Here is a 13,079-nt window from a genome sequence, read left to right on the forward strand (position 1 = left end):
TCAATATTTGCAAGTTCAAACATCAAAGTAAAACTATCCGGCCATAAATAATTCACCATTTTAGCCATTAACTGGAATACCACTCCAAGTCATTAAATTCATTGTTTAAACATTATGATCATGATAATGTTTAGAGACCCAGTGGTAACTGTTTCCACTTGTGAATGAATATTTTTTCCCCACTGAGTTCGCATACTTGACTGTGACTGTAACACCTGACCATGCATTTAAATTGAAATATTTGTACAAAACCCTGACAAGGTCATTTTTAAATTGAAGATTAAAGGTGATGGTGTTATATCAAACAGGGAAACTATGTGTAAAATTTGATATCCACCTGTGAAATGAAATATGCAAGAATGTTTGGTATGAACAAAAACTGACCATTTCTGGTGAAAATATTTCGTGCTTTGATACATGTATGCTACTGTCATGTTGCACTCCGGTGCACCTCACATCCACAGGAGACATTTAAATTTCATTAATTCTGTCATATTGCCTACAAAAAGTACATTTCGTTAGGGTTACACAACAATACCACTGAAATAAGCGCCGACCCTACCATTTTATAGTCAGTTGGTAAAAACAAATCAAGTGTGTGTTTTAATATGTAGTTTAAAACTTTTATTTTTAGCTTTATAAAATACAGAAAATTAGTTTAACACCATTTTACTAGGGTGAAAAAAAAGTTCGAACTACTCTTTAGCCTAAATTTTTTTCAAAACCTACCTTCCCAGTGGTCGAAATTAGCACACGCCCACCAGCCCTGCACTGATAAAATGACTTTCGGGCTTGCTCAAATTCTGAATTTTATATAGCAGGGCTTGTTCAAAAATATGATTCCATGCAATAGTATAAGAATTCAGGCTTGTTCATCCAAAAGTCTAATTTCGATGACTGCCGTTCCTACCTGTTTTTGAAAAGGGTGTTACTCTAAACTGACCACCCTTTTTGGCCTAATAGGAAAAATGACTGAATACTCTAATTGTCAAAATTAACACAAGCCCTTCAACGATTAAATGCTTTCTGGGCTTGGTTAAATCCTGAATTTGATATATCAGGGCTTGATGATACAAAACACTAGTGTAAGAATTTGGAGTTGTTAATCCAAAAGTCTATTAAAATTACGATGACTGAATTATATGTTCAACAATTAATTAATAGAAACTTAAAAATACAATGCATTTTTTATTATTATGAAATTGAAAGCCCAAGTCTGGTTAAAAACGAATTGAAGGATATTTTTATCATGAGTCTCCAGCCCTGCAAATCTTTCCCACAGCGTTTAGTTCCATTTGCATTAAAATTTCATACATTATTATATTTTTAAACTAATTGCTCCTTAAAATTGTTTGAATAGCCAGTCTTGGAGACGACAACAATAAGTAATTATTTCCCATTGCCATTCACTTAAAGCAAAGAAGTCAGTTTAATATGGAAGTCCATTTTACTGGATTAAATTACTCTGCTTGGCTGATGTATATATATGTAAATCATTATAGTTAATAAGGTGAGGAGGGCATTGTGCTTAAAAAGTAAATATTTACAGTTTACCTAACGCGACAGGGGCATAGTTGGAAAAATGGTAAACTTGAACATTTGTTACGGCAAAAAAAAAAAAAATGGTTTGGTTAGGGTTACATTCCTTTCAAAAACAGGTAGGATAGGTAGCCTTTTTATTTTTGTTGTATTTTGTTTTTGTATAAGGCTTTATGTAAGAGCGTTATTGTCATCATTGGAGAATCATAAACGTATGGTATCAAAATAGTTTCCTGCATAAAGCTTTATAAATAGGTTTTAAAGTACTTATTAAAACACAGACTTAAAAATATATAACTTTTTCCATGTTTTTTTTTTATATTTTTACCAACTGACTATTAAACGGTGGAAACAGCGCATTTTTTATAGGTAGCGTTGGGTTACCCAAACCAAAGGGTTTTTTTCGGCGTTATTTCATTTACTTCCAATATTACTCACCTTGGCCATTGAAGAAATGTCTGTAATAGTATGCCCCAGAATCCAAATATTCGATTACATGGTCCTTGTGTTTTGAATGGGGCGGAAGAATATGCCCAACTGTCGTTGGCGAACAGTCCAGGATAGTAACCCCGCAACATTCTGGGGAACGATTCATTGTTATTGCACTTTTGTTTTGGATTCTGTCAATATTGCTTTGTTTATTTGCATTATTTTGTGTCAATCCCACAATGCGCTCCTCCTCACCGCCAATTTCATTGCGGAAAAAGGAACAAGAATGCACAAGTTCATTATTTTGCCCATCGCCATCATCGTTAACAATATCCGGTGCCTCCGCATCTGCTGCAAAACTTTCCCTTGTTCCAGATGCTGCCGAAGCACCTGTTGACACATTGTTAAAGGAAGTCAATGATTTTTTGCTAGTCAACACTTTATTCACATCAAAACCTATACTCTGACTATCATAATGCACAAATGCTTTCCGCCTACATCGTTCGTCACCTTTAACTTCCAAATCGGGAACAGAGTCAGTTTTTGCACCAATATCCAGATCACCCTTTCCTCGAAATCGTTTCCATACCCCTGGCCCGACAACATCTGGAGTTATCGATTTTGACCGTGATTTTCGGTCTTTTTTATAACTCCTTGGGCTTTGACCACCTTCGTCAACTTCATCAGTTGACAATGGACGATTGTTTATAACATCACCATTTGCTATTTTTTCTAAATTCCGTAAAAAGTTCTGATTCTTAATCTCTGTTTTTGAACCTCGTAATACTTCGTGTAATTTTGAAGGTGCGGGACTTCGCTGATCCGTTGTTTCTGGCCGTAAATTTTCCAACATTTGAAAAAAGCTATCACTACTTGTACTTGCATTCATTATATTGTCTAAAGAAGAAGTACTACCATAACCCTTACGCGTTGTTAAAGAAGCGTCTAAATTCTCCAAATTCATGTATTCCAAACTTTCTTCTAAATTACTATTACTTCTATGTAAACCACGACTATATCTTTTCTTGGACCCGGGTCTATGTTCCGAGTGAACTGTCCTATTGTTTTGCAACTGGACGTCATGATTATGAACTGTGTTATTAAAGCCCTGTTGTTCTCTCGGCCGTACTCCATTTGTTCCATGCACAGTCGCGCGATGACCGCCACGAACAAACCTGTCTGAGTCGTACGAATATCCCTGACTCTGCGCACTATGTCGGCCATCAACGTTCACATTTTTGTTTTCATAGTGTGACCCTCGGTATCCGTTCACATGTTCGTTATTCTCCCGCACATCCTGACGATCACGGTTATTCCGTTTTGGAATATCAGGCTTATTTTGAACCTTTACTTGCCTCTGGTAATACTCCACAGCCTGTTTAGCTCGGTACTGGGCTGTCTCTTTTGACATTGGGCCAGTAAATGGTGGTATTAATTCCTCTGACATAATCGAAACATCCAGTACCACCCTGAACTCATAAACAAGAAAATGGTTTTTCACACTCTCGTAAACTTACATAAAAGGCAAAAAGCATTCTATTTCTGTTAGATGAAAAATTAAGAACCCAACTAAAATTATTTCCACACCAATGTTAAAAGACGTGCAGATAAATACTTATACCATATATCTTCAAAATCATTCAAAATAAAGATAATAAAACTATCCTTCATCTGATTTTCATATCCATGAGAAAACTCACACAAACGATCATAAAATTGCAGAGCACACTTAAAAAATAAACATCATGTCTGCATTTCCGCACTCCTCTCAAATAACTACTTCATCATAAGCACCTGGCAGGTTGAAATCCTAAAATCAGGTTCTTATATCACTGAGTTAAAACATTGCCAATCTCCATGAGGTTGGAATTAAAACTTCACCCGCCTTAACTTTAATACTCCTCCGAAAATTATGAGTAATTAAAAGGGTACCATTAAAAACAGGAAGGCAGTCTTTTACCAACATTAACATAACATCCAACTTTGTCGGAAGAATTTTTTCATTTTTTTAATCCAGGAAATTGTTATTTCAGAAACGATCTACATCATGAATGAATTATACCTGTCTATTTATCAATACAGGTATGTAAATATTGAAATTTCGCAGACATTCTTAAGCACATGTGGGAAACATCCAGGACCATTCCAAATCACAAACCCTATCACCAGAGATTTATTCCATGTGCAGAAAAAGGCTTCTGAATTTTAATCATCCACATAATATCCTGCTTTTGTGTTTTGCGTAGTTTTTTCTCTTTCGCAGCTGCCCCAGTATTTCTTTGATTGGCTTGAGTTATTGCCTTCTACCACGACACGTGCATTGTTACCATGACTCGTGCATTGTTACCGCTGTGAATAAGACTTCTTGTAGCTTTCTGAAAGCATAAAATGCATTCCCAATCATAATGAAAACAAATTAATCACAGTATTAACAATCAGCCCTTTATACAATTTTTATTTCTATCTATATATACATTGAAGAAGAAAACCTTATGGATACAAACTTGAGCGTTTAAGATGATATGTATCATATCGAAAAGTTATGATGTTAAATATATAAACATGTGATAATGTCAAAGTTTCAAGTACTCTTGCATTTCAAAACAGTGATTTATACATTATAGATATATAAACAAGTATGTTAATAAAGAACTAATAAAATGTATTAATTTCAAATTCACCTAGTATATTATTAAACATATTACTGATAAACATCTACCTTTGAAGTGTTAAAGTCCATAGTATGTACTTCAAGCATACTACATGTTGTATATAATTATATCTAATACACTACGGTATACAAAGGAATGTGTCTGCCCTGAAGCGTCCAGCGGACTACAGATAAAATGTGCACTCTATTGTACAAAAGTCAAACTTTTTGTTGGCTTTAATGGTCAACACCACCCTCCCAATGTTAACGATTATCGATACCAGATGATTACCAGGATATTATCGACACATATCTCTAAGAACAAGCTCCTTCAGGCTACTAATACAGCTATAAATAAAGATTAATTCATGTCCAATCAGATAAAGTTCTGAAATAAAATCTAATCTTAGATCAAATTAAATCTTTACTGTATTTTTTTTTTTTTTTTTGGAAGTTTTAAGACATAGACTTCTTTTTACCATGAAAAAAAAACTTTAAAAGGTATATTAAACCCTGCATGACAGCTATAGTGGTGGCACTTAAAATATTGCAACCTTGAAATATTTTTATCATTTTTTTCATTCTGGACATTTTAAGACACAGACTCTTGACCATGAAAAAGTCTTTCAAAAGTTCATAATTTTGAACCCTGAAAGCTATAATGGTAGCACTTAAATACAATTTAACCTTGAAAAAGGTCACAAAAAGGCACAAAAGTTTAAATCTATCTACATTTAACCTTGAAAAGGGTCACAAAAGTTTAAATCTATCTATCAGAAAGAATAAGTGACAGGAGTGAACAGAAATATTATATTCCTGTTTTACATTTTGAAGTGTAGGTTTAAATTAACTTCATGTCCAGCTTGATTAAGTTATAGTCTAATATTTATTTAATTCTGGACATTTTAGGACACAGACTTCTGACCATAAAAAACATATTTATTTGAAGGGAGCAACAGCGACCGCTGGAATAAGTTTGATTGCATTGTAATTCATGAACTATAGAGAACATCAAAGCCTGATAAACGAACTGATTTATTCATGTATGCCAATAACCAAAATACAGTGCTCAAAATACATGTATCTGGTTCTGATTGGTTCAACTGAAGTGATGATCTATAGTTGAAAAAAATAACTTCTATTTTAACAGCTGCTAAGAAAAATTTAAGTGTTCTAGCAAATAATTCATCTTTTCTCATATAAGACGGGAATCCAAGGATTTATATACAACATTAAAAGAAACCAGAAATCTTTCCAACATACTTATTATATTATGACTATCCAGTAAATTGTCTTAACAATTGCTTCACAATAATGCAAAGATCAGAGACACTGGTTAGACCTATTAATTCCGATGCCTGGCACATCCTGAAGCATTTGGCTGTACCTGAACACTCAAAGACTTCCATACAACCTTTCCTTATCTTCAACATTCACAGAACCCTCCATTGCCATACCTCCCCTGGTTGTGTACTATCTTCTCTCTGAGATAAGCAACATGTTACACAGAGAACTTGAGAATTAGTTAACAATGGCAACTATTTGATAAAGATGTTTTGTTAAACAATAAAAGATCGTCTACTGATTCAGTGATAAAGATAATTGCCAGGGCTGTGTCTTTTTGCACAAAGTCTGGATATAAACTATAACAAAAAGATTATTCTGAAAAAAATATATGTTTCTGGTTATCGACCAACTCTACCTATTAATTTTGCCACTGACTCAAAAAAATGTGGGGTCTGAAAATATGGCTACTTTGCTAATTTCACAACAAGTTTTATTTCAGTACCAAGCAGCATTGTTCTTTGTTCCATATGGCAACTAAAAATGCCCTTTGACAGTTATTCAACACATGCCTTATAAATAATAATAAAAAACACTAAAAGAAACCTTCAGACCCAAATCTTTTCGGGCCTTATAATGCTCTGTGTATGCATCACACACAGTTTTAATGGTCAAAACTTCAGGACTTGCATGACCATTCTTTTAAATACATGTATGGTAAAGAGCACTGGCATGTGAATGCCAATGCGGACTGTTGTTGTTGTTGTTCTTTCAATCAAATAATGAGGGAAAACTCATAAATTATTAATAGCCAGAGTTATGATCCTTGATGAATAAATGCTTTCCCTTTCTCTGGCAAAATGTGACCATCTTGAAAGTATTTTTCTTCATTATGGGCGAGATTCAAGTTTTTACAGAATGAACAACACCATGACCACCAACAACAACAACAGCAACAATACCAAGGTTTTGACAAGCCTTTACTTCTATTTGTTCTTCAACTCCAGAGAAGTTAAAAGTACTGAAAGATCGGTAATTATAGCTACTAATCTAGTGTGAGTCTAGCTTATATTCCCTGGGAACCATAAATTGGTCACTTGGGAATACCATAAATAGCCCTTAGAAGACCTGGCATTATTCAATGTTGGGTTCTGGAATTCCAAGAACAGCCACATTGCCATGAAGCATAAACAGCAGCTGAGTGGCTTTGATCCAATGTTAATTTCTTCAAATTAGCTGCCACATATCACAAAGCAGCCGCCAGCTTTGCAAAAGCCCTTGTTTATAATTCTAGCCCATTTCACCAGCAGAAACTCTGGGATGATGTATGGTAAATCTCCCTTGAGCTATTAAGCTCATGTCAATCACAGTCCAGAATATTGAAGCAAAACTAATCTGGCCACCAGTTTGAAGTGACCCAAAATTATCCCTGAGGTCCAGATGCTACAAATGACAAACACATTTTACATTGGTTACAGATGATTGAAATGTTATTGTAGAGGTAAATATCATTTCCTAGTTATTCTAATTGAAAATAGAACCTCTTTGACTTCATGGTTTAGATTAAACAGTAAAAACATGAATTTTCTAACATAAATATGAAAAAGTGTGATCTGATCTTTATCAGCAGTCTTGTATCACTGATTTCTAGACAATAATGCAAAAACTGGCTCATTCCAAGACAAAATAAAAAAAAGTTGTCAAATCAGTCAATCTGTGAGAGTGCAACCTTAAAGCATATAATTATAGACATTTATCTGAGCCAGAGATATGTGAACATAAGTTCATTGTCTTTGGCAACACATGTACCAAGTTTCAGATGAATACATGTATCTTGAACTGTTTTTCAGTTAAAGCCAAGATGAAAGTTTTTGAACGCCTCAACTATCCGGTGTAACATCACAACCAGGACTGAGCCCGACTTTTCTCAGTAAAACTAATGATATAAAATTACCATATAAAAGAGTACAAGCAGTTAAAATACCAGAGAACTCCAAGTCACCCCAAAAAATCAAAACATATACCACAATAAGTTTGTTCTTAATCCAAATATTCAACAATTCTGTACTTTTTCAACAATGGATAAAGGTTTAACAGTCATTTTCATACAAAACACCCACCATTGACAACAACATTCTAAAACAATCCACTTAAGATTAAGAAAGAAATATATATGACACTAAATATGTAACAAACACGGCTATCTGTTGACCTTTGAATGAAGTAGGAGATATACCAAAACAGCTTAAGGGGTTAACAATATGAAATTACATGCACATGTACAAACAAAGCCAAGAATAAACCTGACTAAAATATTTTACCTATCTAAACATGACAGTAAGAAAAGCCAGCTATTTGCGAAGGTGACAAACAGAATGAGAGCATTCTGACAGCTATAGCTATCATTTATCAATATTTAAACAGCCAATGATGAATAGCCATAATTTTCAAGCTGACCTTACATATTCAGGTAATGAAGCCAAATATTTATCAGAAATCCTTTTATATGTTAAATCCTAGAGGACAATATATTCAACATAAAACTGGGTGTCAAATTTACGGAATTTAATTGAAATATTTATACTGGACAACAAAGAGATGGCTGGTATTTTATCAAGTATTGCAGGAATTTAAAATCTGCTGTCAATAATTGGTCTCAACATAATCTATGCCAGAATTAACTGGACACTAAATAATGAAGCTTTCACCAGTGGTCAACTCCTATATATATATATGTCATTTTAACCTGGCATAACTTAATTGAAAGTATTAGACTTGTGTTCAAAATAATTAACATTTCACACAAAGACTATATTTCAAATTTAATACATGTACCTAATTATATATAAACATTTCTAAATTAACTTTCATATACAGTAAAAACATCCATTTTTGTTAATATTATATTTATAATAAATAATGCATTCTTACTTTAAATCACATAACCAAAAAAATATTTAAAATATGGACTGTCAGTGTCTTCTTGTCCAAGCGAGTGAGACTGTTAACTCAAGAAACATTATGCCACGCCAACTTGTTTTTAAGAATACATGTAGGTTTTGGGCGTCCTAATTTCATATAATTTTTTTTTATAACAAACCATCTTGCCAGTATATTTATAATTATTCTTTTACTATAATTCTGACTACAGGACACAATTGTAAACAACATTCTTTGTACTTTGTTCTAGTATTCGTGGCATTTGATATCACAAAATGATGCATTATGTGTGATTCCCAGGATCAACACACTTAAACACCAGTTATGCACCAGTCAATTGTAGCCACGCCCCCCAGGTCCCGGTGTATAACGGGGATAGCCAGGGAAATGGGCCATGTTTTTACCTTCCCAGTGGCCCAGCAATGCCGGGTGAATGTGGTGGTTTTGTCTTTGCGCAAGAGATATAGAGGAGAATGGGCCGTGCCTTTACCTTCCCAGTGGCCCAGCAATGCCGGGTGAATTCGGTGGTTTTGTCTTCGCACCAAATACAGTGGAGAATGGGCCTAACCTAGGGTCCTATGGGTGCGGGAGCATTTGGTGGTGATTTGACCATTAGTTAATCTCCGCAGGGCGCAGATTTTACATGGGCTCGGCTAGACCGAAATTTGATGTCCCCGCTATTCCCCAGACCAGTGGCTCTGGTGTCTATATTCTGCATAGGATGTCTATCATTTAGTATTCTTTCTTTTTTCAAGGTTTGTTTGGGGGGGGGGGGGGGTTCAGGATAGATAGGTCTTTGTTCTTTAAAATAGATTTCAAGCTAAGCAAAGAAACTATTTGGTATGGCTTTAAGTTGTGCTGCCCAAAGGTCTAAATTTAATAAATATTCAATATATTGTGTTTACCTTTAATTACTATTTATATTGATAATGAAGCAATGTGTATTGGAAAAATATGTATTACTTTCAAGTATAATTAACAAAATCCCCTAGGGGCCACAGAATTTGACAGGTGTAGATGGATTGACCAGTGTCCATCCGACACTGACCAGGCTCACCTTTCTCTGGTCAAACATGAATCTCCCATCAACACACTGACAAAAACACATCATAATTAGTGAACACACCTTTCTGCATGTTAACCATCCCTCGGCAGTGACATGCATTTCCTGAACATGTCAGATATGTTTTTAAAACACCACCCTGCCCTTGTTTACAGTGACCTACAGTTGCCTTGCCGGTGTAATACATTTGGCTCTTCGCATGTAATGCTATAAAATTGCAATTCTTCAAAACCTATCATGTCTTAAAAAAGTTGGACCGGCAAAAGAAAATAATTTGGTAAGGGCTACATTCTTGCAAAAACTGGTAGGGTAGGTAGGCTTTTTTTAGGTTTTATTTAAGAACATTATTTTCATCATTGGAGAATCTGGCCGGTGTTGTAATCCTTCGTATAAAGGGTTAAAGGTTTTTAACTACATATTAAAACACACTTGTACTTTAAAGTGACTCACTAACTGTATATATATGATATATTCTATTGCCAACATATTTTTTTTAAACTTCATTGAAATCGAGTTATTTACTTACTTTTATGAACAAATACTTAACAGCAGCTAGCAATTATAGCCATCTGAGCTAACCTTCGTAATTCCAAAACAAAAAAAAGTTCAATTTTCAATAGCGCTAACAACACTTGTTGGCAAAATAGAGCATTTTCTGTCACCAGAGCTCCAGAACTTTTGATCATATTTAATCATTTAAACAAGCATTTGTATATCATTCCACAAAAAAATCAACAGTCTTCAAAATAACATTTTACAATGAATAAGCCCAAATTCTGCCACTAGTGTTTGGCATTCATCACTTCCAACAAGCCCTACTATACAAAATCAATAATTTGAGCAAGCCCGGAAAGCATTTTACAAGTGCAGGGCTCGCGGGCTTGTGCTTATTTCAATCAATGATTCATCGAAACCTCACATATAAAACGTTCACTTGTTCCTTTCATAACACTGAATACAAGAAATGTTTTAATAGGGGAACAAATCCCTTTAATCACATTGCATACAAGACAGTTAACATCTTTAAAGTTGATTTAACTGCTTGATAATTTAAAAAAAATAAAACCTTATATGTTAGTTTCGCACAGCAAAAATGTTTGCAATTTATTCATTGTAATCCAAACCATTGTGCAACCACAAATGTCCATGACTGCAGCCTAACCAAATGACTCACAATAATTAAAGGCAAAAGCTATTTACCAGAATGCCAGTAATCACTTTGAAACTGAACCCTTGTAAGGCATGCTCATTTGTTAATTAGTTAATGGTGTCAGTTCAAAGACAGAGCCATCAAAGCTTAGGATTCTGTATCATTATTGCATTTGGAATTGTGGTACATGTATATAAAAAATTTTTTATATCCATTAACTCAAAAAGATGGCTTCATAGAAAAATCCATGCAATCTTCTTTCCTGACTTCACATACAATTATAACTGCTTGACCCCAAAAGAGATAGTCTAATAGTAAAAAAATAAGTAAAAAGCCTACCTACCCTAGCTATTTTTGACAAGGATGTAACCCTAACCAAACCATATTTTTGGGTTGGCCATAGCATTAAAAATAAGATATTGTATGTTTTTACATCTTTTATTGGAATTATGTCATATAATATGTTGATTTATGCCTTTGGTCAAAATTCCAAAAATGAGTACAATTCATTATTTTTTTTAACAATTTCTCAAATATTTATTTTGTTCTAGAATAAGTTTTCTTTGAAATATTGACAAAATCTTTTTATCAACACATCAACACATTCTATGCCAAAAAAAAATTCCTTTTTTCAAAAAGTATAAAAACAAGCATGATTTTAAAACATACTATGGTATAAGATATGACTTAATTAGTTTTTTGGGGGGTGATATTAGGGACTTCTTAAATGTTTGTAAACCAATTTGTATCACCATGAACATAATACACTTTTTCAGAAAAAAGAAGAAGCTAAAATCGATAGAAATGAACCCAAATCTTCTATCATGGGACAGATGAGCCATGTTATTGCTTCAGTTATCTGTGAAGATGCGGTGGAGATAAATCACCTGTTTATAATATATCTCCAGCAGGGATACCTGTTGATTCATAAACCAGGAACTAACTTCTCTCAGTAAAAACACAACATTATGATATCATCATGTTCTGAATTCATTAAGTTATATAGTTCAGAACTCATATCCGAAATATTTTTTGTGCAAGTAATTTAGGTGTTTTTTTATACAACATATTACATGTATATGTCAGGCCCAAATCAAGGTGCATGAACACAATGTCATGATAGTGTAGTTTAACAGTTTTTAAAGGGACTCACTCATGTTTTCGCACCATTCCCCCCAAACCCCGGTTATGCATCTACATGTAAATAGTAACCTGACACTTAAAATATAACTTTTATACTCTTTGATGCCGAAATTGCAGCAAAAATATGTTTAAAGATGCACTCTTACTCCCAAATAAGATAAACCACAATTATTACAATTGTTCTAATATCCTGAAAAGGTTCAATAATTGTCGAAAACAATGGTACTTATAAAGGATACCAAGTATAATTTGAAAGTAAGGTGCAGAAAACATGGTATTTCTATCTCATGAGACTAAAGTAAATCACAGTATATCTTTTAGCACTCACCAATCATTTATTATATGTGCGTTTTAAGATATTAAAAACACTGTTACAATCTTGTTATCAGTAATAAATATTTTCCATAAAATTTAATGCATTAATTATTAAGTATGAAGTTGAAGGTGTATGACACTGAGCTTCCGTTAACAAATGTTTTGAAGTATATTACGGTACTCCATTAAAGTGTGTCAAAACTTCCAAAATTGTATCCTTGAAAGTACAAAAACTTCCACTATTTTGGAGAAAACTTCCAAAAGTGAAGGATTGGAAATTCAGAATAATAAAATCTGGTGTCAAAGCTGGCCACATTTTTAAAAAGTCTTGAAGTAAAATATTCTTTTACAAGTACAATTTTGTGAAATATTCAAGTTGAACTTACAAATTATTGAATATTTTAAGTATAAAGTTGGACTATAGTGAAAATTCTTAGAGTTTGAGAGGCATATATGCTCTTTATTTCCTCTGATCGAGATACATATATTAATTAACATATAAATATATAAAAGATGTCATGATAAGTACATGTGAAGATATACTAATGATATGATCAGATATACAT

At 33.7% G+C, this 13,079-nt stretch overlaps 1 protein-coding gene across 2 annotated transcripts in view; it reads right to left on the minus strand.

Moving 5' to 3' along the window:
* Positions 1-13,079, minus strand: part of LOC128213947 (signal-induced proliferation-associated 1-like protein 2) — a 56,909-nt gene that overhangs the window by 39,476 nt on the left and 4,354 nt on the right. For both annotated transcript variants that reach the window (XM_052920068.1, XM_052920067.1), the window contains exon 2: positions 1,978-4,343. In XM_052920068.1, the coding sequence (XP_052776028.1) occupies positions 1,978-3,415 (1,438 nt within the window). In that variant the 5' untranslated portion in view covers positions 3,416-4,343. The remainder of the gene's footprint in view (positions 1-1,977; positions 4,344-13,079) is intronic.

This window comes from Mya arenaria, chromosome 13 (genome assembly GCF_026914265.1).
Source record: "Mya arenaria isolate MELC-2E11 chromosome 13, ASM2691426v1".
In the NCBI taxonomy this organism is placed as follows: Eukaryota; Metazoa; Mollusca; class Bivalvia; order Myida; family Myidae; genus Mya; species Mya arenaria.